This window comes from Paramisgurnus dabryanus, chromosome 1, assembly GCF_030506205.2.
Source record: "Paramisgurnus dabryanus chromosome 1, PD_genome_1.1, whole genome shotgun sequence".
Classification (NCBI taxonomy): Eukaryota; Metazoa; Chordata; class Actinopteri; order Cypriniformes; family Cobitidae; genus Paramisgurnus; species Paramisgurnus dabryanus.
The window spans coordinates 75,523,787-75,548,599 of NC_133337.1; the positions used below are offsets into that span (position 1 = coordinate 75,523,787).

A 24,813-nucleotide genomic window follows, 5' to 3' on the forward strand; every position below is an offset into this window, starting at 1 on the left:
TAATAATAAAACTTAAGAAGAACAATAAGTGTGCTTTTGCAAGCACACTTAATAAAACTTAAGAAGAACAATAAGTGTGCTTTTGCAAGCTGCATTTTATTTTGATTTTGATTTGATTTGATTTATTTAGACAGTAACAATGATAAAATACATAACAAGATACCATCACAGCAACGTTGTACATTATCAGAACTGTCGAGGATAACACAAGAAAGTTTTAAAAAAACTTATTTCCATTGTGGTCCTCGTTGTTGTCTAACATGATGTCCAAGCAAGCTACAAAAAGCTAAAAGGTACCTTGTACTCTCACAACATCCCAATACCAAATACACCACACAATAAAAGGAAATATACATAATACACAATTCAAACCTATAACCTACTTAGCACTTAACCATTTGACACATGCCCGATTAAAACTGTAATCTGACTGCATTAACTTAATCTCAACAGGCAGTTTGTTCCATTCCACTGCAGCCATATACAAAAAAGTATATTGTCCAGAACAGGTCTTAAATCTACTCGGAACTATATCAGTAGCACTGCCTCTAGTTGAGTATGTATGAGAGTTTCTAATAAGCTTAAAATAATCTTTAAAATACCTTGGCTCATTCTTATGCAAGATCTTTCTTGTCAATCTCAGTTTCAATTGTCTCACCCTATTTTCAACTGTTAACCATTTTAATTTCTGAAATTCAGTAGAGTCAACATGGGTCCTGTTATTAAGGTTTAAAATCAACCTAACTAATTTATTTTGTGCTGTTTGAAGTTGAACTTTTATTCTCCTAGGAGTACTGCTGTACCATGAAGTACATGCATAATCAAAGAGTGGTTGAACTAAAGCATTTGCTAACATTTGTAAAGTTTCTTTATTAAGACGCGCCTTACGAGTAGGGATGGGTATTGTTTGGGTTTTTTTCGATACTGGTGCCAAATCGATACTTTTAAAACGGTTCCGGTGCCTAAACGGTGCCTAAAGCGGTACTTTAAAAAAAAGAGTCACAGAAAGATGGTAGATGAAAGTACAGCATAAAACACAATGAAAATTCTTCTCTGTTTGTCATTTGTTTATTAATGATTTGCCTAAAGCACCATCATCTTTTAAGACCTGCATTCTTGATTTCTTTTTTATGAAATTTTTGATTTGTGAATAAAATAAAATCTTCTCAACACTCCACTTTGAGCTCAGAAAAATGTTCTAAGATTGGTTGTTAATAATCTGTTCAATGATTGGTTAAGGCCTGCGCGGCTGCTAGAGAACTCTAGAGAAAGTTGCGCAATTGTGTGTCTCATAGTGTGGCTAATTAAACACACTTGGCAAATAAGAGCAATAAAATACAGCGTCTTTTTCTCTTTATTTGGATTGACTGCTCATGCGAAATCCTCTTCGTGAAGTCCCCTTCAATGGCGCAAAACGGCATTTGGAATTCACCCAAAATATTTTCTTTTCGGCTTGTAAAACCATTCACGTTTTGACGCTTTCTGCTTGTCTCCGATGAACTTGACACTCGTGACTGCCGCGGGCCATCTCAGGCCAATATCAGCCGAAGTACTAATAAAAACATTAGTGAAGGTAATACGTTTTAGCAAATTCTCTGAAGGAATGTTACCATATAAAATATTTAATAGCAGAACAATGTCGCACACCTGTTAGTTCTGGTTAGGTGCGTTGGATGAAGAGACAATGAAGTCCACCAAACATTTATAAAAAAGGGAATATCCCGCACACTATTAAGTTGCAAAATTATGCTTTTTGCAAGTTAATAATGTGCGGGATATTCCCTTTTTTTATAAACCATATAAAATATAAAATAAGCTGCCGTCAGATCAATTGCGGCATTCACGCGCTCCTCTGAGGATCTCATTTTCCAAAATTTTGTTCTTTTAAGTCAGAATATAAAAATAACCTGGACATATATTCATACAAATTTGTTCGATTTGTTTTATTAGGGATGTGCAGATGAGGATTTTTTCACATTTTAAACTTATTAAACACAGCGCATATTTTAAATGAAAATATATTTGGCAAAGAAGTTTAAAAGTTGGCTATTTAATCTTTAACATTAGATTATTTAATATTTCCATTTATTAATAAAATTAATTTTTAAAATGTTTGTTCATTATTACTCTTAACGAAAAACTCAACTCCAATAAAATAGCTCCAATGACAAACTTGCTTATATTGCTTGTTTATTAATAAAACGAATTCGAGGGATGGTATCTGCGTTAAAACACAAATAAATGAAAGATTTAATTGACATAATTTTCATTACTACGAATGCTTATTTGTTCTTTTTTTTTATTAAAACAGAACAACAATAAAAATGTAAAATGATTCGCTTATATTAAACCAAACGTTTAACAAAAACGAATAGACGGAAAACATTTTATCCGCCCTATAACATAAATACATCTAAGATCCTTAGATTTTTCAAAACAAATGAATGATTAAAAAAAAATGGAAACCAATATAAAACTACAATAATGTAAAATATGAACAAACTCACATAAGCGAAGAAATCAAACTTGAATCCTCTGTATTATCAAATCTTTCCGACTTTCCCATTCACGTGAATTTTGTAAGTGAGGAAATTATTTACACCATATGAGTGCAGTATAATTTAACTAGCGAGTGTGCTGTGCTTGTGTGATTATGCTTTTTGCGCTACAGAGAGCAAAATACTTCAGTCAACCGTTCATGCATTAAGAGGCACCGAAATGAGGCACCGAAATCTGTGTTCTGATTCGGTCCGGTAGGTACCGCCCATATAGGCTTCGGTGCCATAATGGCACCGCGTTTCGGTACCCAACCCTACTTACGAGCCAAAAATTTGATTCTTTGATTCACTTTTAAAATAACATTTCGACCCATACTTTCTCCACTCACAGAACTATCCAAATAACAGCCCAAATATTTAACACAATTACTAGCTTTAATTTGAATACCCCCACAGAAATTTTAAACTCAGGAGTCCTACTTAACCTTATTTTTGAACCAAATAGGATAGTTTCTGTTTTATCTAAATGTAAAGACAATTTATTCTCAATCAGCCATTCACTTATGTTCTCCAACTCAACAGTTAAATGATTTTCAATAACTTTTAGATCCTTATGGGAGAACACCAAGGCTGCATCATCCGCATAAAGAAAGAGATTACACTTGCAAACAGATTTTATATCATTAATATACAAGAGAAACAGTAATGGACCTAGGACACTACCCTGAGGCACCCCCACATGTTATTTCTCTCGCCCCAGACAAAGTACTGTTAATATCAACTCTTTGATGCCTCTCAGTCAAATATGAACAAATCCATTCACATGCCATACTATTAAAACCCAAGGCTTTTAATTTAATCAGTAAAATTTGGTGATCGACTGTGTCAAATGCTTTCTGGAGATCTAACAATACCATGCCACAAAATTTACCCACATCAATCTCTCTTCTTAAATAATCTGTTAAATATAATAAACATGTATCCGTAGAATAAGATGTCCTAAAACCAGATTGCAATTCATAAAACAAATCTGAATTACTAATATAATTATAAATTTGCTCATGTATTATTTTTTCCAAAACTTTTGAAACTACTCCCAAAATCGAAACTGGTCTTTAATTACCCTCTTCTAATTTGCTCCATTTTTTATATAGTGGAACAACCCTAGCCAGCTTCAGATCTTTAGGAAATCTGCCTAAAGTAATTGAAAGATTAAAAATATAAGTAAGATATGGTGAAATAAAATCCGCAGCATCTTTTAGAAATCTAGCAGGAATTTCATCTAGTCCGATTGCCTTCGAACACTTTAGTTCATTTAATACCTTTAGTACCTCCTCCTGTGACACAATGGAAAGGCCAAAAGAGTCAGGTACCACTCCAAGCCTAGAATAATACCTAAACATGCCCTCACCATCATATAATCCAGATTTTCTCGGTAGCTTTTCAACTAAGTCTCCAGCTATAGAAGTAAAAAAGTAATAAAATTTATCTGCAACCTTTTTTTGATTCGATGTGAGCTCCCCATTGATATTAAGGCAAATGTTATTTATCTTTGTCTTAAGTTTATTTCCCAACCCAGTTTGTTTCAAAGACTGCCATAATTTTTTTACATTACCTTTGTGCTCGGTTAATTTATCCTTGAAAAAATCCCTTTTACACGTTTTGATCATCTGTTGCACTATATTTCTTAGCTTCTTATAATTATCCAAGTCAACCTGTTCTTTACTCTTTCTAAATACGGAAAACGCTTTGTTTCTCTTACTAATTGCTTCTAAAATATCACCATTCATCCATGGTTCAGACCTCAATTTGACTCTAATAATTTTTTTTGGAGCAACTTTATCTACTGCCTCTAAAAACATATTTTTAAACTGCTCCCATGCTTCATCAACATCCAAACATAACACTAAGGACCACTTCATTGATTTTAAACACTCAATAAAAACCTCACGACTATAATTTTTTAAGGACCTGGTCTTAATTGTATTTTGTTTCTTCAGTCCAACTCTTATTTTATTCCTTGTACAATAAATTAATGAGTGGTCACTCAACGTACAATTTACCACCCCACTCTGTGAAATCATAGATTTCTCAGTGACCAAAATGAGATCAATAACTGTTTGACTCGTTTTAGCTACTCTAGTGGGCTCTTTGATTATTTGCTGAAGATCTAGAACCTGGCAAAAACTATTAAAGGCGTTATACATCCCATGATCCTTATTAGAAACATCAGTATTAAAATCACCAACCATTATAACCTCATCCTTAAAATCATTACAGGGGACAGACAGTTCCTCCAACAACTGATAGAAATTATTCTGATCGGGAGGTCTATATAGTGCCCCAATTAAAATAGGCTTACTTTTAGTTAGCTTTGCCTCAACCCACACAGCTTCAATGAGATCATGATTTAAATCCATTCTATGATTAAAACAGATATCAGCTCTGATATAGACACAAACACCGCCCCCATTACGATTTCGATCTTTTCTTAAAACAACATAATTTTCGACTTCAATTTCAATATCACTAATCGAGGCATCTAGTCAGGTCTCTGATAAACACACAATCCCAACTTTACTATTACACATCATCAATCTAATCTCATCCAATTTGGATAAAAGACTACGAACATTTAGGTGCACAATGTGTAGACCTTTGGTAAAACTGAAGTCCCAACACGGAGGCACATCCTGGATCTTATCCATCTCCGGAGAGCCACCAGAAGTCAGCGCAGACCTACTTGAATGTCCCTCGCCATCAACTACCATAGGACAGCCGGCATGCGTCTGCGTAGACCTCCATGTTACTCCATCGCCGTCATCCACAACAGGAGAGTCAGCATGAAACTCCGCGCAACTCCATGTGCGTCCCTCGCCGTCATCCACCACAGGAGAGTCAACATGAAACTCCGCGCAACTCCTTGCGCGTCCCCCGCCGTCCGCTTCCAACAGCTGACCGCTCCTTCGGCACATTCCGTCCACCGGCAAAGAAGCATCACCTCGCCAGGCCTCCAACGAACCATCCACCGTCGCCCTCACAGAAAAACTCCCTTCAGTCTCCACATGCCTTCGGGTTAGTTGTTCAGACATTTCATTTGACTCAATTTTCATATCCTCGCTCTGTTGCCAACAATCCTCCATGCCTGCCGTCGTAAAATCATTATTTCCCCGAAGAGAAAGATTTACCGGTCCCGGGCACTGATGAATATCTCCCGATAACATTAGGCATAAAGTTATTATCAACTTATTTCTCCTGCTTTCTCTATAAGCCGTGCCATACACATATTTGTTTGTAAACGAATACCAAACACTCGCAAGCATCACGCTTCGCTTATATTCAGAAAGCTTGCAACTGCCAAGCGATTTTTGATCATATTCCCTATAACTAACTTGAAAATTAAAAAACTGTAAAAAAACTGTAATTAAAAAAGTTGCAAACAAAGGAATATATCAAAAGGGCTACGAGAGCACCTGTAGCACCTGTAGAACTTGCAGCCATCTTGATCATTGATCATAAGCTCATTTTAAAAATAAGCGATAGGAAAGAGCGACAGCAGCACTGATAGCCTAATATCATTGCATTTCTTTACTTATCAGTTGCCAAGCCATTTAAACTTTTTATCTATCTAAAAAATAAACGTAATGCGATTAAAACGCTATAAGAAACATTGCACTAAAGGGAAACATTGGGAAATCAGAGTTCGACAGAACACCGGACCCATAAAAATCACGGTTTAATGCTAAAACACTTCACAACCCTACTGCGGAGCAGTCACTTTCTGCAACCAGTTTGGCTCCGCCCACAAAAAACCGTCATCTCTGTTTGCAAACACGAAATTGGTCTATATGCGCAGGTAATTCTCAAAGAACCCGCCAGTCCCAAGCAGAGCAACCGGCTACTTCTCCATAAAGCACTGCTTGAATAATGGGTTTATTACAAACAAAACGATCTTGCTTATATTAAACATCATATATGTATATTATAACAAAAACGAGTAAGCACGCGGCTTCTGTTATCGTCTGGTCAGTCAGCTTGCCTCACAAACTGACAGGAATAAAATAAATCGTCTCGGTTACTATCGTAACCTCGGTTCCCTGAGAGACGGGAACGAGACATTTCGTCCGCTGACGCTATGGGAAACTCCTCCCTCTTCCAGTTTCTCTGAAGCTTTTATTAAACAACGCCAGTGTACTGGCCAATGCCGCCCATGACAGCCTTATAGGGGCGGGACTTCCGCTACTATATAGCCCGGTTTAGGCGGCAAAATACTCAAGATTCTTTTGATTGAACGAACAGTAGAGCTGATCTGAGCAGTGACACGGCGGCTTACGCAATGTCTCGTTCCCGTCTCTCAGGGAATCGAGGTTACGTTAGTAACCGAGACGTTCCCTTTCGAGAGTGGTCACTCGACATTGCGTCCGCTGACGCTATGGGGGATGTATTCAAACACGCCATGAGAACAGCGAAGAGCAGCTCCAGTGAAGCTTACTCAAGTCTGTGCACCGCAATGCTTAGCTGAGTCTGTGCACAATCCCCACCCAGTCTGTGTAAGCCAACGCACAGTAGATTGGATGCCTGAGTCTCTAGGGACTCAATCAAAAGCTTATTCAGAACAGAATGCATACAGTCACAGGCTGCATGTAGGTCTTATTGCAGCGCTACAGCAGATAAGCAACCTGTAACATTACAACAGCAACGGCTAGGCTGACCCAATGTGGGCGGTAGCAAGCATATCCGCGCAGAGTATTTGCTGGTATTAACATATGATGCACGATGACCAGGATAGCTAGCGTGAAAGTACAAGGAAGAAGCGAAAACGCGGCTCCATATTAATACATCAGCTGTACTGGCAATCCAGTACAAACTATGAATAGGTGTCGGATAGTGCAACTGCGGAATTAGAATAACACCGCTATGCCAGTGTGGCAGTAATGTGCTGCCCTCATTAGCACCTAATGATCCAGTGAACCCAGCTGGATCCCAGCAGCTGACTGCTTAGGTGGACCAGGGAAATTTCTTAGAATGAGCTGGGCAGGTCACAGCAATCGTTAACGAATGCCACAGTCCATCTCTGAAGCATAAAGAGTTGCTCTTACAGTAATGTCAGAGCGGAGTGCTTAGATAAATGTATAACACCACTACCGGGCACAGCTCACATCAGCTAGATGGGAAGGTAGAATGCAACAGTCTATGCTTTAACTGCGCTGAGGGTGGTTTTGGCACATAGTCCCTTAAGGGCATAAACAGCCCCCGACGGCACTAAAATAGGCAAATGATTGGCCACTTCTCTAACTTAAGAGAATTAACTGTGCCTGGCCACTGCGTGCCCAAGGCACCAGCATGAAATGCAGCGATAGCTGCATAAAAACCCTTGGGGTAGACAGCCCACTTCTCCTTCATCTGCTCACTGCTGCAAAGATAGAACGTTCGACACGTGACAGTGCACCGGGTCATAGTCATTGCTTCACACCGTTACAGGCGCTGCGTAAAGAGGGCGTCTTGTAGAAAGGCTTGCTGTCCTCACTGATTTTGCGTGTATAAGCAGCAAAACCAAATTGGGGCAACACGTAACCGCTGGCACTTGGCCGAGCACAATGTGTTTCATACAAAGCGCAACTGGGATAAGGACAAAGCTTACACTTTCCACCATTATGTACAGATTAATTACGTCCAAACCAATCTCAAACAGTCTAAGTCCTTAACAGCCCTTAAGTCTGTCTCGCATTTGCGGCAGCCAGGACATGAGCTACTTAATGAAGAGCTGGCGCAAATTGCTGTCTGGTACAGTAGGTGGTGCGCTGTGAACTTGTAAGCCGGTCAACCACAGAGGCGTTCGTCACCAGCACAGCAGTGTCTCGGGTGGAATATCTCAGAGCAGACTCATATCCAGACTGCTCCTGAGAGGGACGGGCTCGCATGAATCCCGTGTTCGTATCCCCAACCAAGCACATAAGCGTAAAGCTGGCATGCACACCGTGCTTATATGCTCACACGCACGCATGCAGAAACCACTTTAATCAAAAGAGTGTCTGTGGCTGGTTGATACAATCCCAAATGGGCAATAAGATAGCAGGATGCGCATTTCGCTCAGCTAAGAGGGAACAGCGTTACACCCTGTGAATGTGTGCGGGTCTACATAAAACCCGCTATAAGCAATAATGTATATGTGTATGTGTATATATATGGGTATATATGTATGTATGTATGTATGTATGTATGTATGTATGTATGTATGTATGTATGTATGTATGTATGTATGTATGTATATATATATATATATGTATATGTATATGTATATATATATATATATATATATATATATATATATATATATATATATATATATATATATATATATATATATATATATATATATATATATATATATATATATATATGTATATATTAGTGATGCAATAATACACTTAGTTCACGGTTCAATACATATTTCGGTTCTTGTCCACGGTTTTCGGTTCGGTTTCGGTTCTGATGCCTTGGCCTATTAAAGTGTTTTTAATTATTCTATGCTTAGGTAACAGGAACAGTGAGATGTAAAGAAGCAAAAATACTGGTTTTAATTGCAGTTCTCTTTATTTTATGTAAATGAAAAAATCATCTTACATATGATATGATATTACAAATGATATCCTATTCAAACTGGGGACCGTGAATTCATTACATTACATATATTGGCCATTTTATATACCTGTACTTAGTAAATTAAACTTTACATTGTAAATGAAGGCTAAACCTTACTGCACTACTGTTAAATCCGACATCATGCTGTCTGTGTAGAAACCAAAAATGCATTCCTCAATCAAGATTACTGGTGGGATTTATTTTAGCATCAGGCGGATTCTCTTCTTGAGTTTAACTTTTTCAACTTGTGCGGAAGACCTGAGGCAAATAACGCGCGTTGGCATCAATAACAAGCCCAATTTGCGTCATTCGCATTGCCCCACGCGAATTTGCATCTTTACATTGATGTTGTATGTAATCTACGCGCGCAAATAATTAATCCAAACCTCAGATTTAAAAGACAGTCGTGTTGCTTCTTTTTGTTGTCGTACTTCTATTGGGTGTGTGTGCACGCGAGTGAAATCTGACACCAGCATTGCAAGCAGAGTCCAAGCAGAGTTCAAGCACAGTTAACGCAGCTAGCGCACAGTGACTGGATATTAGTGCTGCACAATTAATCGCATCGCAATCGCAATCGCAATGTCAGCCTGTGCAATTATATGACAGCAAAATGTTGCAATTATATTAAATAAATCCATGTGTGGACTTGTTAAAACCAACTTTCTGATAACAGTTTGATGATTTTCCTTGCTGTTTAAAAAAAAGAAAGAAAAACAAACAAAAAAGGTAGTGCATGTGTGACATGCACCTGTGTGGTGTGCGTCGTCACTTGTGTGTGCGCAGCGCGGAAATACCAGAGCGAAGATGGATGCAGAGGAGATTGACAGTGATCTGGTAGCTAAAAAAAAAACTGTACGTCTGTTGTATGGCAGTATTTTGGATTTAGGATTACTGACACTGAGCAGTTGCTACATCACGTGGCAATACGAAAACATTTCTAGTTTTACAAATACACATTTTAGCATTATCACTAAACTGTGTGTGGATTTTCCTTAAAGCCCATCAAGTTGACTCATGATACCATTTATTATAATCGCAATCGCACATCGCAATATTAGCATGAATAACCGCAATGGGAAAAATTACCCAAATCGTGCAGCCCTACTGGATATCAACTCGCTGTGGCATTTATAAGCGTGCAGATCACGCGAACGCGCACATTAACAAAAGTGCAGGGAATATAAAACTGACAGATTTGGATGGATAAACCGAAAAACCGCAATTCACATGCGCGTATTGGACCGTGGGGGTCGTACCGAACGGTTCAATAATGTATTGAGAATTGTGGCATCCCTAGTATATATATATATGTATGTGTGTGTGTGTGTGTGTGTGTGTGTGTGTGTGTGTGTGTGTGTGTGTGTGTGTGTGTGTGTGTGTATAGATGTATATATGTATATTAGGGGTGGCACGGTTCACAAAACCCTCGGTTCAGTTCGTGTCACGGTTCACGGTTCAGTACGGTTCTTGTTGTTATTTTTTCTTTAAATTTTTAACACTCCAGAAATGTATTATCTTATTAATGTATTAATTATCCATAATTTAGGATACAGTATTAAAAAAAGTTATATCATGTAATCATGCACAAACTGAATTTGACTTTAAGCACATTATTGGGACCATCTCTTAGGAAAGCCAGATGAGATTTTGATAGAGCAAGAGGGAAGACATTGATGATTTCAACATGCTTTTCATTTATTTGGCAAAAAAAGAGAATGTGTATTGCCATCTACATAAACTTTATGTGCATTTTTAGCACACAAAGATAACTTGCATTTATTAAAATGCCAACTTCAGTGTAGCTCTTAGGTTTATCACTGGGAGGCTGCTTTAATACTGAGAGTGTATGTGGACGAGAGAGAAACATAACCTTTGCACCTGTAATATTTAAATCTCTTTAAGTCTCTTTTGTCCACTTTTGACCACTTCTGTCCTGATTACTTTGAGGGGCAATTTCTGAAATAAGATTGCGCAACTTTCACACGCTAGCAAAATGAAACTACGCGGAAATCAGCCGCTTTAATTTTATCAATGAAAGGCTAAAAATAGCGCTGAATACGAAAAGACGTAAAACATTGTTGTCAGTACCTCAGATTAGATAAATGGTCGGAGAGAAGGCGATCTCGTGTTGCTGTTCGAGCACATTCAACCCATAGACTGCAGTTCAGTCTATTGTTTTATTTCCGCTGTCATCATAAGTAACATGAAATAAAAATATGTTTCCGCACACACCCCCGCACACACTCCCACTTGCCATTTCTACACATAACATAACCTGCAGTTACTTATACTCCAAACCAGTCACCTCTTCTTTCGCGCGAGGGGAAACACGCTATCTGAGGTCACATACAGGGCATGAGACTACATTGCGCATGCCATGAACCGTTGAACCGTGCGGTACACACGCGCTCCGAACCGAGACAAGCGAACCGAACGGTTCGGATTTTTTTCATGGACCGTGCCACCCCTAATGTATATGTATATGTATTTGTATATGTATGTATGTACAGTGTTTCCTCTAGGATTTTTTCCAGCTGTGGCGGCAGGGGGCGCCCATGAATATTATAAATGTACATTATTTTTTTAAATGTAGAAAATAGGCTACAGTAAACTAACGTGTATTTTTTGTAATTTTCATGCTGTCATTTACTTTTCCTTATATTTATAGCATATTGCTTTTCTATGTTTGATCTAAATTGTATTTTCTTAAAAAATACGTTTTATAGCTTCGTAAGGATCAGTGTGCAAGTTCGTGGTCGTGTTTAGCGTTTAACATCCGAACAGTTATCCGACATCAGCAGCAATTTTATTCCACACCCTGCCTGTTTGACATAAAGACCCAGACCCGGTCACACCGCAAATCGCGCAGTTAAATATAAACCTTTAACGGTCTAACCTTTTGGTGTTGGATGTTAGACCCGCAATTAACTCTATTGAGTCCCGACCTGCATCTACAACGCAAATGACACGTTAATATGATTACACTCGTTACCTCAAATATTATGCGTTTTACCCGCGGGTACCCCGACCCTCCTATCTGAAACAGATAAAACAGTCTCACCTTCTGCCTCAAGTTAATTTTAAATAAACGTAGAGTAAGTAGCTAATCAGTGTCTTGTTTATTCAAACGCCGGTTTACTTCACAAGTGTGAGCACTGAACAGCGCGTACTGTATGTGGAGAGCGTTTGCCGCGCGTGGCCATTGTCGGCTGCGTTTGCAGCGCATACTGTGCAGTTTAATAACAGTATACAAATCTCAAGTTCATATTACTTTACATGCGTTTTTGAGCAAAACCTCTTCAAGACGCTTTTTAACCCACACTCTGGTCCATGTAATGACAGATATAGACACAATTAAATCTGTTTCTCTGAAGATTATCAAAATAGATGAGAGAGGATTAATTTATGCTGAGCAGAGAGTGACAGCGCAGTCTTCTGTCAACAGTGTGTTTTTAAATATTTCATTGCTTTCTGTTAAATTGCTTAAAGTCATTACTGTTAAAAACACACTTGGCATCACATTCATGATTTTATGGTAAAATGACACTTTCGCGTCAATCCACAAGCATTTAAACGAGCAAAACGCCCCCCACAGACGGTTATGTTACGAACCGTCACATTTGACTCACGTCATAACCGTCATCACCAATTCTGAAACCGGCACACCCCTAGCGGTGGGCAAGTGATCTAACCGGTTTCACTAACTATCGCGGCAAGCCTACTTCATATACTAATGGTACGTTTACACCAACCGCGGTAGAGGCGTGAAGCGCGAGTGATTTCAATGTTAAGTCAATGTGCAGACGCGTTGATGCGAGTCAGGAGGTCCCGCGGCGCGGAAGAGGCGTTCGGCGCGGAGTGGAAGACGCGTTTCTGCCTCATTCACGCGTGAAGCTCGCGCGAAAGGCGCAAATTGAGCGTTGTGCGCGGTACGCGCGAATGGTGCTTTTGTGCATTTTGCGGTTTACGCGAATTTGCGGCTGATGCCAGAGTTGAAAAAATTTGAACTTTGGCGGAATTTCGCGCCGCGTTAACCAATCAGGAGCCTGCCTGCCGCTGTGGTGGTAGCCCCGCCCGGAGTCACTCATTCAACCAGTCACTCGGAGCTATATGACACAAGTTCTTATTTCTATAGGATACAGGAATAAAAAGGACTAGAGCCCGACCGATATGCGTTTTTTCGGGCCGATGCCGATACAGATATTAGGGAGTAAAAAAGACCGATAACGATATATCGGCCGATATTCTTTATGTGTACATTATAGTTCAGTATATACTACAGTATATTATACTAAAGTACTGTACATAGAATACACTATATACTTTAACATAATATACTATGAATAAATACAATGCAATGCAATGATCACTCACAAATGTGGTGATCCAACACTTATATTGATGTGACAAAGATATGTACTATAGGCAAGAAGTTAACAATAAACTTTATTATCCAAAATTAGTTGGATATCAGTGCACTAAACAGTAAACTTGACTTATTATAAATAACTTTAAAACACAAAGAGAACAAAATACATAAAACTTGCATCATTTGCAGTTTTGACAAGAATAACGTTATAAAGAGAAACTTATGAAGTCATTGATTAATATTAGCTTTACAGTAAGTTGTGTACTTCACAAATTAGTTAGCCACTCACAGTTACGAAGACAATGCTTGACGGAGCATATACTAATGTACACTATGTTTAATGTTGTGCACAACGTTTTTATAACACAAACCCAGGGTTCCGTGCAAACTTTAGACTTTAATAAAACTAATGCGTCTTCGCTCCGCCTCTTTTATTTAGCAAGGGTGTAGAGTTGCGCGAGCTTATTGAATCAATTGCTCTGAAATGAGCGTGTTAACTAACAACACAAGCAGCAGTAATCTCATATAGTGTTATATAAGTGCACGGCTGCGCGTAGTTTAAACGTGTCATTTCTCCGTCTCGCGTCATTTCTCCCGCTTCGTTTTAACTCGCAAGTCGACAAAGAGACGGATTAAAAACACCAAATGTAAGCGGGAATGCGTCTCTCTTGTCCATTTATAATCCAATCGACCAAAGCGCGTCTTAATACCAGGTGTAAAAATGTTGTGAAGAAGACACTGCGTGACTGCAGCCACCTGAACTGAGAGACTGACTGACTGAACTGAAGTGAAGGGGGTGGGGGATTGGCTGGTGTCACTACAGTGAGTGATCTGGGTCGCCATTAGCAACCAGTATGGCGCACTCTGCTGGACAAACAAGTACTTACATCTTTCAAATGCATTTAATGTGTTCTGTAACAAACGTTCATATCGGCGCATATCTGCGGCTTATACGCCGATACAGATATATCTGCGACATGCTCATATCGGCCGATAAAATCGGCAAAACGATAAATCGGTCGGGCTCTAAAAAGGACCTCGCTTTGAAGAGTGTCAGTAAGGACTTTGGGCAACCTGGTAAGTTGTAATACACACTTCACTTGAGTCACGTGACGTTTATCGACCCGCGCCGTTTATTTTCCCCCTATAGTAAGGTTACCCAATACAAACTGGTAACTCTCTTGATAAATGCACAATCAACATAGTCATCTTGCAAACAGACACTCGCACCGCAGTTGCCCCTCCCACAAGAAACAGAGTTTGCCTCGGACGTGCGTCAAATGCTTGCTTTTTCCGCGCGTCTACTCCGCTCTACACGCGCGAATGCATTCAAAGTGTTCAAGCTGCAAACTAGGCGCGGTAGACGCGATTTTGACGTCCAAAAGGCGTTTGGTGTTAACTCAGCATTACTCTTCATCCTGCTGACAACGTTAACTTATGACTTTTCCGTGGCCGCGCGGCATCTGCAGCTGGATCTCAGCCACACCTCAAAGACCCCTCCCCATTCAACTTCTGATTGGCTAGTTTGTTAGTTTGGTTGAGAGTGAAAGATGTGTTCCTCTCATTCTATTTGTAGGCGAACGCATGATTTTTTTTTATTCTCAACCAACACCACATGCCGGAGATCTGACTGCAAGCTCTTCGGTGAGCTCTGCTTTGATTAAAGAGTAACTAAACCCCTGGTCAGAGCCTGACTCCACCCACTGCAATATTTGAAAAATGCAAGAAAAGTGGGCAGATCCCAACGGAGATAGAGGGGACGAACTAGCTCGTACCAAGTGTGTGGTGAGATCGTAACAAGGGCGTGGTGAGCTTGAACCTGCTTACGTCACGAGTCATTTTTTGGACCCAACATCCAATAGGAAAATTCAACTGCAGTAGCCACCGTTCAACCTGAAGAGGGCAGCACTCAGACGTTTTTACACCATATATTGTAGTATTGAAACACTTTATATCCAAATGTCAAAAAACTTACTAAAATCAATGAACAGCACTAATAAAGCATCATTCTTACAGATCATTAACTAAAAAAAGTTGGTTTAGGGTTTAGTTACTCTTTAAAGTTCGATCGTTACTAGGGATGTCACGAGAACCGATACTTCGGTACCAAGTCGATACCAACATTTTTTTAAACATGACGGTACCCACTTTCTCTGGTACCGGAGGTACCGAGGCTGCAATACTCTTCCGGGACTGATGGGGGCAGCATATACGCCTCTCACGAGCACACGGGAATCTCTCTAAAGTAGTTTGTCGTTTTCAAATATAGAATTTGGCAAAGCTCTTGAAAGACAGACACCCCGATCTCTTTAAAGAATTCGAGGTAAGTTTTAATTCACATTAACATTATATACAAACTGTAAAACTTTGATTTTATACTGAAACCCAGACCCTATATTGTGTTTGTTTGAGGCAGCTGGCATTAATGCTGTGTAACCAGCTAACTTTGTGCTAGATGTTAATGTTTTCTGTAAGTCAGTTATTTGTTAATGACGCTGCATTTGCAACTTTATAAACAACTTTAAATCTATAAATGGGCGACCATGCATCGCCATAGTCATCCTGTCAGCAACATGTAGCCTAATGTCACTGGATGAAGTATTAAAATGTTAAGGGTTTTTAGTAACTATTTTCATCCTGCAACAATGTGAGTGATATTAAACTAATGCTTGCATTCAGAGTATGTGTATGTGCACGTTCGTGTGTTTATGAGTGCACCTTAGCACCTGTAGCTTTAGCTGATTTATTAGTCATTGTCAGACAGTATGTTAAATAAATAAAATGTATTTCTTATTCTCTCTCTTTTTAACAGTATCAGCCAGAGGAGGATGTACACCAAGAGAGTCAGGAGAAAAGTCAACAAACATTAACACAGACAACCTAAACAGAAGCTCTTAAAAGTTTTCTATAATGTTGAAATGTTTTAATAAAAAAAATAATATTTAAGTATAATTGTTCTTTTTTTACACACTGTGGTACCGACTTAGGTACCGAGTACTTTTTGTGGTATTGGTACCGACTACTAAATTTTTGGTACCGTGACATCCCTAATCGTTACAAATAAATAGACTACTGCGGAGTGATATGCGGTCATTTATAATGGTGCCTTGACTAAATGTCTCCTATGTGTGTTTTGCTGTTTGTAAAAAATGTTATTTGATTTAAAAAAAAAATCAATAAACTGATACTGGCATAAAAATAAATAAATTTTTCCGAACAGAAGAAAGATCTTTGAACAACTGCACACGAAAATCAAATAAGAATCCATAGTTTGTTTTGGGGTTTTTTTTGTTAAAGAATCAATAGAGTTTAATTACCCAGCTAACAATTTTTGGTTCCCAAAACGTTCCCCTAACGTTAGTTTTTGGTTCTCAAAACGTTCCCCTAACGTTAGTTTTTGGTTCCCATAATGTTATTTTCCAAGGTTTGTTTTTGGTTAGCCAGGAAAGTTTTCTTTACAGAAATAGAACGTTATTTTTAGGTTATTTTAACGTTTTCCTAACGTTAGGAGAATGTTAGAATAACGTTAGGAGAACGTTAGGAGAACGTTAGAAGAACGTTAGAAGAACGTTAGAAGAACGTTAGGAGAACGTTAGAATAACGTTAGAATAACGTTATTCTAATGTTCTCCTAACGTTAGGAAAACGTTAAAATAACCTAAAAATAACGTTCTATTTCTGTAAAGAAAACTTTCCTGGCTAACCAAAAACAAACCTTGGAAAATGCACAGCTGACATGGAGTGAAAAATGATCTCACCAGGGCGCGAGGGCGCGTTGCCGCGGCTCCGTGCACGCACTGACAGAGCGCGCAAGACTCCAGCCTCAGTGAAGAAGTGAAGGCTTACAAAAGTACGGCACTTCTATTAGTACATCCCATGCTGTGTTTTGGTTGGTTTTTATCTATCATATCTATCTAAAATAAGTAAAACACATTTCCGTATAAGGAGGAATAAAATAATTTATTTAATACAAAATCTATAACAATTAAATTATGCTATTACTGGAAAAAATGTCTATTAAAATATTATACCATTATATAACACAGGTTATTTTATATAAAAATACCTCAACACATCACATATTATGTATTTAGATAACATTATATTTTATCAAATATATAATAGTGACTTCAACACAATAAAGAAGAGTTAAAACAGATATTTATTGAAAATATATAAACATGTAATTCACTTTAGTTTAACAGACCTTACAGCCGCCGCCTCTCCATTATTAAGTAACAACAATCAGCATCTCTCTCTCAGTTTTTACAATAATCAAAAGCTTCTAACTTCATATTCTCTTCATGGAAATAATTAAAATATATTTTCGTTTTCACATATTTAAGCTACTAATGAAGAAACAAAAAAGAAATCGCGAGAATGATATACTCTGAAGTTAAAACGCAATGAGAAATAAATCAGTCACTTTAGGTTAAAAGATCTTACCACAGTTAGTCGGCTATCCGTTTTTACAACAATAAAAAGTTTCTAACATTATATTCTCCTCAAATTCTCCTCAAATCGATTGGAAATCACTCGTATATATATTTCTTCTCACATATTTAAGTTACTAAATCAAGAAAGAGACAAAAGAACCGCTAAAATAATGTTAGTCTCTGAGGTAAAAACGAAAGGACCGTTATTTTTTAAATTAACGACTTTTCCTGAGCACAAGATAAAGCGGGTACTCGTGAAGAAGGCGGTAAGCTCGTGCAGACAAGCACGCGCATATTAGACGTGCACACTAAAGGAATAATGGGTTTAATGATGCATTCACTTCATTTCCTAAAAAAAAAAACATAACCAAAAAATAACCATTAGAGAACGTTATGTATAAGTTATTTTTAGGTTATTTTATGGTTCCAGAAAACCAAAAAATAACCAAAAAATAACGTTCTGTATAAGTTATTTTTAGGTTATTTAAAAATAACCACCCTGCAACGTTATGAGAACGTTATTTTATGGTTCCAAAAAAAATAACTAGGGATGTCCCGATCTCCACTAATAATACTTGGCCGATCACATTTCTGAATCGGACAGCCGATCTTATTACAGCTATTTCATGTAGTACGGCTTTTGATCAGTAAGTCCTTATCAATCTAAAATCACTGTTAGTTTGAGTTGTTTATAACATGCATTTGAAAAAGCAACACTCGTCAAACATAATTATTAAACATATTCTTTATTATCATGAAAATACCTGAAAAGATTTGAAGAACAGCAATATAAAAATATCCTTCAGCCATTTCATGGAGCTGCGTGTCATCACAGCTGCGTGTGTATTGTTCTTCGTCTACAGCGCATTTTGAGGTTCTGCACGAGAGCGCCCCCTGGCTTTTGGATGTAGTGGCATTTCACCGTAATACATTGAGAAACATAGCAAGCATTATCGGCCGATCGATCGGAGCATCCCTAAAAATAACCAAAAAATAACGTTCTGTATAAGTTATTTTTAGGTTATTTTAAAAATAACCACCCTGCAACGTTATGGGAACGTTATTTTATGGTTCCAAAAAAATAACCAAAAAATAACCAAAAAATAACGTTCTGTATAAGTTATTTTTAGGTTATTTTAAAAATAACCACCCTGCAACGTTATGGGAACGTTATTTTATGGTTCCAAAAAAAGAACCAAAAAAGAACCAAAAAATAACGTTCTGTATAAGTTATTTTTAGGTTATTTTAAAAATAACCACCCTGCAACGTTATGGGAACGTTATTTTATGGTTCCAAAAAAAGAACCAAAAAAGAACCAAAAAATAACGTTCTGTATAAGTTATTTTTAGGTTATTTAAAAATAACCACCCTACAACGTTATGGGAACGTTATTTTATGGTTGCAAAAAATAAAACCTAAAAATAACGTTCCCAGAACGTTATTTTTTGGTTCCCAAAAAAATAACCAAAATATAACCAAAAACTAACGTTAGGGGAACGTTCTGTGTTTGCTGGGTAGTGAATGCGCGCAATGTGACGTCAGACTAGTGCGGGAGTGCTCTCCTCTGCAGGAATCAACCCCCAATTTGACACATTCACCACAAAACAGCAGCGAGCTCAACCTTCTCCTTTGTGTCAACATGGGGAATTTCCTTTCCCAAATATTTATAAAGCAGCAGCAGTGCAGAAACTCACCAGGAGAAATAGAGCTTTACACACTTAACATCTGACATCAGTCCTGCTCTTTAACAAACCTCAAACCAGTAACCAACAGTACCACGTTAACTTACCTACTCAATACTATCGTGTCTAAATAAAAAGCGGGAGTTGTGAAGAAAACGGTTCAACTTTATAAGATAACTTCGGCTGATATAGTAAAAGAGATTCACAGGCCTTCAGCGTCACAGAGACAGAGGAGAGAAATAACTAAGATATTCGAGGCGAAAATGAGTTTTGTTTCAGCACCAAACATCACCAAGCTAACTTACTGGAAACACGCTTGTTTAGTAAACAAACGCAAGAAACAAACACCACACAAAACAACAAACATTCCAGGCCAAACTATAGATTACCAGAGAGAGACATCTAAACAGAGACGAGACAAGCTCCAACAACAACAATGCAGCAGCACAGCTAACATTAGCATCGACTAACACACACACGGATTCATATACAATTCGTGTTTTTACAAAGACTTGATTTACATTATACATAAATACGACTGAAGAACGGAACGATTCTGTGTTTAATGTAAACTCACCTCGTATCTGTAGACACAGAGTATAAAATAACACACTCAGTAGCACGCCACTCATCTTCAAAACTCAGCCGCGCCGCGCCGCTCGCATCGCTCCGGCTGCGCGTCTGCTGTGATTTAAATTCTGCGTTGCAATTTTTCAACGATTTGATGTTTCTGTGGTTTAATGTGACCGCGACATTTTTCCGTCCGTCCGTCCGTCCGTCTCCTTCGGCTTACAGAAAAAATGCCCAAACGCTTCCCAACCCTTCCCCCTCTCTCGCTCCCTCTCTCGCTCTCTCTCTCCCTCCCTCTCTCTGTTGTAATAATTAGTCGCTCTGTCTCTAATCACGGTAGTGCGACAGAGACGCAGGGCAAAACATCTGATATTGTAAAAGGGCGCGCGTCGCGACGCATGTAAGAGCACAGGGAAACGCGTTGCGATGGCACTAGTTTATGTTGCAGCGGCGCGCTGCGGCCCAAACAAAGACATGAACGCAAAGAAAGACAAGAAAAGCCGTTAACGACGCTCGTGTCCTGAAACGCGTCATACAGGCTATATTTAACATGTTATGTAAATTGATCCTTAATGTGTTCTTTTATGCTATTATATTTTCCATATAATTACATTAATAAACCATAACCACACGTTTATACAGCGGACTGAAACATTTTTTTTATTATTATTTATCGTTTTGAGTTGTTGCTGTTGATTTAGCAATATCTCATCAAAATACTACTTTTTGTATTTAAAAGTAATACATATTTTAATCGGAGATGTGACAAATCATTACATTTAAAATACTTTCTTTTATTTCTTACTAGAGAAATAATTACATCAATGTCAAATTGTCTGTAAAAGCCAACACTCACCAAAAACTTATAACATATACAATAACATGTTTAAAAAAAAAGGGAAGCAGCATAATAGATAAAGATCGTTCATGCGTTTGATCAGTGATTGATCGATATCAGACCGCCTCCACTATAAAACGCATACATTAGAGGACAAAAACCTTGAAAATTTCTGCCTAAATTACAAATGTTGCACCACTCATACAGTTACAAGTATTGAAAGTTAAAAAAGCTCATGATAATTTTGTCAATTGAAATATAACTGTCCAGTAAAATGAATTTGACATTGTGCAAGAAGAAAACACAGTAAAATAAACACCCACATCAGCAGTGGTACACATTAAATTATAGCCTGTGTGAAAACAAAACACTTCATATTTTAGTGCTGAACTTCTGAGAATCAGAGAGAGACGCTTACTGTGCATTCACACCAGCCGCGGAAGAGGCGGCAAGCGCGGATGATTTACATGTTAACTGTGCATTCACACCAGCCGCGGAAGAGGCGGCAAGCGCGGATGATTTACATGTTAAGTCAATGCAAACACACGATTAGGCATCCTGCGGCGCGGTTTTATGTCATTTTGAATTCCGCGCCGCGTTAACCAATCAGGAGCTTGCTGTAGTAGTGACGTGATTACAGGAAGCGAGCGGAGTGGTGTAGTCCATAGATATGTATATAAAGGCTAGATGGCTCGTCCGCGCTGCTGGCCAATTGAGTGCAACGTCCGCATTTTGGCGGCCATCTTAGGACAGGGCGCTCGCTCACTCGTAGCATTGAGTTTTAATGATGCAGGTACTTTTAAATGACCATAACTTGCTTAATTTTTTACCGATTTTCAAACGGATTGGTTTGTTATAAACGTCAAAGATGTACCTATGACACTGAATACGTATACTAAAAATAAATAAAAAATTCATGAAACATGTTAAAGCATCCAGAATTATAGCCACGTTAATAAAGTTTGTAAAAAACCAAACCGTTTATAAATCCGTCAAGAATTCAGCAAGTTACGAGCATTTTAGTTGGCGTATGTCACTCACCTTCCGTCCACAGCAGCAGGGAGCAGCACTATGGCAGCACTGACCTAAGATGGCCGCCAAGTGACGACACAGCTGACTCCGCCTTGAGCCATCTAGCCTTTATATACATATCTATGGTGTAGTCTCCTCGGAGTCGCAGAAGCCCCTCCCATGACGCGGATTTCCGCGTGAATTTCTCGAATGACTAGAATTTCACCCGCGGCTTTCATGCGAGAATGAAGCAAGTGAACTCAAATGTTCAAGCATCCAACTACGCGCGAATAGCGCGTTTTTGCCGCCTCTTCCGCGGCTGGTGTGAACCCACAGTTACAAAGGATAATTTCAACACAAGATAATTATAATGATGTTTATATCCGAATGTCCTTTTTCCCACTTAAACCAATATAAGATCCTTGTACTGACAAAATGTTTCTGGTTAAGCATCATGAAAGAAGGTCACAGAAACAAAATATGAGGCTTACAGTAATGATGCTGTTCAAGATTTCACCCCTAAGTTTCACACTTTAAGGATTCCTGAGTTTAGTGTATTGCTTCTTATTTTTGTGTCAGTTTATTTATTTATTTTTATTCAGCTTCACAGAGAAACATTTACAATTTCTGATTGTGAGAATCAAATACTAAAAATAGATAGAAAAGTAAGTTCCCCCATTTTTAATTTTGGACTGAATTGTTTCTTTGTCCAATCGTCATCATTATGAGTTAAACTTCGTAATGAAGGTCATTGAGTTCCAGTCTCGTGTAGTGACGTCGGTCGAAGGACTCCATAGCTTTACGAGCCACCAAAGCCAAAATGAGAAGGAGAAAGATTAATGTGATCACCACAACGGCCACCAGGCTGTTTTTCCATATTGTCCGTGAGAACCTGGGCTTTACTGGAGCAGATCCCAGCACAGGAGGCAACAGAGGGTCCAGTTTGAGAGCTCGCTCCTTTGAATCGATTTCTACAGTAGTTCCTGCGCTGGTCTGAGGTGCTGCCATGGATGTTGTGGTTGGAGCTGTAGTTGATGGTGCAGTGCTGGTGATCGGGTGGGTCGTGGCTGTTTTGGCTTTGGTAGGTTTTACTGAATGGGTTTCTGGTCCCCTCAAAGATGTGCTGGGTTTTCTGGGTCTGCTGGGTTTGGCAGCGGGCCGTGCAGGTGGACACGCTTTAGTTGTGGTGCTTTTGTTTTCTTTTTTCATAGTAGGCTGTGTAGTGGTTGTAGTTGTGGACTGTGTGGTAGTTGTTGTCGTCGTAGCAACTGTAGCGCCGGTCATAGATGCAGTTTTAAGTAGCTCAGTTGGCCCTTCTGTTGGGGACTCTGAGGCTTCTGTGGTGGGGCCAAGTGATGGTGTAGCAGATGTTGTTGTTGTTATAGGTAGTTTTGTGATTGTTGGTTTTGTTGTAGTTGCAACTGGTGTTTTGATCATTGTTGTTGGTGGTGGTTTTGTGGTTGATGTTGTTGTGTTCAGTTTTGGGTTTAGATTAGTTGAAGGTTTGGCTGCTGCTCTTCCTATAACTTTAGTTGTTGGATAAGTCACGCCTTCGAGAGATAAAAACAAAAATAGGGTTAAAAGGAGCCTAGTCTATGACATCAGAGGATATGTTGCTGCTCACCCTTGAAAATGTTGTAGGTGTTGACTCCAAGTTCGGCTGTCATAAGAGGACAGTCCTGCTCACTTGGACAGAAGAACAGGTAACAGTTTTCACTGCTAGACTCTTCTGGTGGCTTATAAACAACCCGGTTGCATTTCACACCTGTAGGGAAATGTAGAAAAGTTGCCTTAATAAAAACTTTCTGTATAATGCATTATGCATTTTAATAAAGTCTACGCTATTCTGCATCACTGGCAGTAAACTCAAACATGACTGGTCAAGTACACATGCTGGTCAGACTTTAGCATGCTTGGTTGGTACCTGGGTTCACATCTTCTGAGCAGCAGGTCAAAATGCAATCTTTCTCTGATGGCTTCTCTCTGGGACTCATGATAGTTCCCTTTGTTACTGCCAAGTGTATGTTCACAGTGACACTTCGATGTTGCTGGGAATAACACGTCTCTTTGTCAGACTCTGACATCATGCTGCAGATGTGTGGCAGGACACAAGTGAGCAGCAGGATCATCCACATGAATCCTGACTGACCTGGAATGCTGGACATGGCTCTGGAGTTTAAAGGATACAGCCAGGACGAGAGGATCCTACAGACCTGCAGAAGTAGTAACATGACGTTAAATCAAAATTTCCATCACTCAAAACATTTTGCACTAAACCTTTTCTCTAGGAAAAATATTATTCTAGACTTAATAAATCTTTCTAACTAAAATCTGAATCACATTCAAGAGATTTAAAGAGCCCTTATATTAGACTGCTTAAAAGTTATTTTTTGTATTTTGTGTAATACAATGTGTTTACGTGGTTTATGATTCCAATTTCCAAAACACATTTTTCACATACCGTACATTACTGTACCTAATCAATACGAGCCAAATCTGATCCAGAAAATGAAGATGCAAACTGATCGATCAAATTTACCAGCACGGCTTGAGCAGAACGTAACAGATTGGTAACCATGTCTGCATTGGTGATCGTGGAAAAGTCAAACAACAAGCGATACTGCACTGCATTTTCAGCAATATAAAAATTGTCTCTGGTATCCCCAAAATGTGTCTGTAAAGTTTCAGCTCAAAATACACCAAAGATCTTTCATCATACAAAGTTGAAAATGGCTATTTGTGACTGCAATGAAAAACGCGTTTTTGT

General features: G+C 38.8%; 2 protein-coding genes across 5 annotated transcripts in view; both read right to left on the minus strand.

The window, feature by feature from the left end:
- The window catches only part of lrp6 (low density lipoprotein receptor-related protein 6), a 275,397-nt gene extending 254,969 nt beyond the window's left edge, over nt 1-20,428 (minus strand). For 2 of the 4 annotated variants that reach the window (XM_065253367.2, XM_065253368.2), the window contains exon 1: nt 20,205-20,428. In XM_065253367.2, the coding sequence (XP_065109439.1) occupies nt 20,205-20,259 (55 nt within the window). In that variant the 5' untranslated portion in view covers nt 20,260-20,428. The remainder of the gene's footprint in view (nt 1-20,204) is intronic. The other 2 variants (XM_065253369.2, XM_065253370.2) reach the window with 2 other exon arrangements.
- A 527-nt stretch (nt 20,429-20,955) lies between these two features.
- mansc1 (MANSC domain containing 1) overlaps nt 20,956-24,813 on the minus strand; it is a 58,142-nt gene continuing 54,284 nt past the window's right edge. Inside the window, exons 3-5 of the mRNA XM_065253372.2 lie at nt 23,971-24,259; nt 23,671-23,811; nt 20,956-23,596 (exon numbers count right to left, since the gene is read on the minus strand). Of these exons, the coding sequence (XP_065109444.1) occupies nt 22,776-23,596; nt 23,671-23,811; nt 23,971-24,259 (1,251 nt within the window). The 3' untranslated portion in view covers nt 20,956-22,775. The remainder of the gene's footprint in view (nt 23,597-23,670; nt 23,812-23,970; nt 24,260-24,813) is intronic.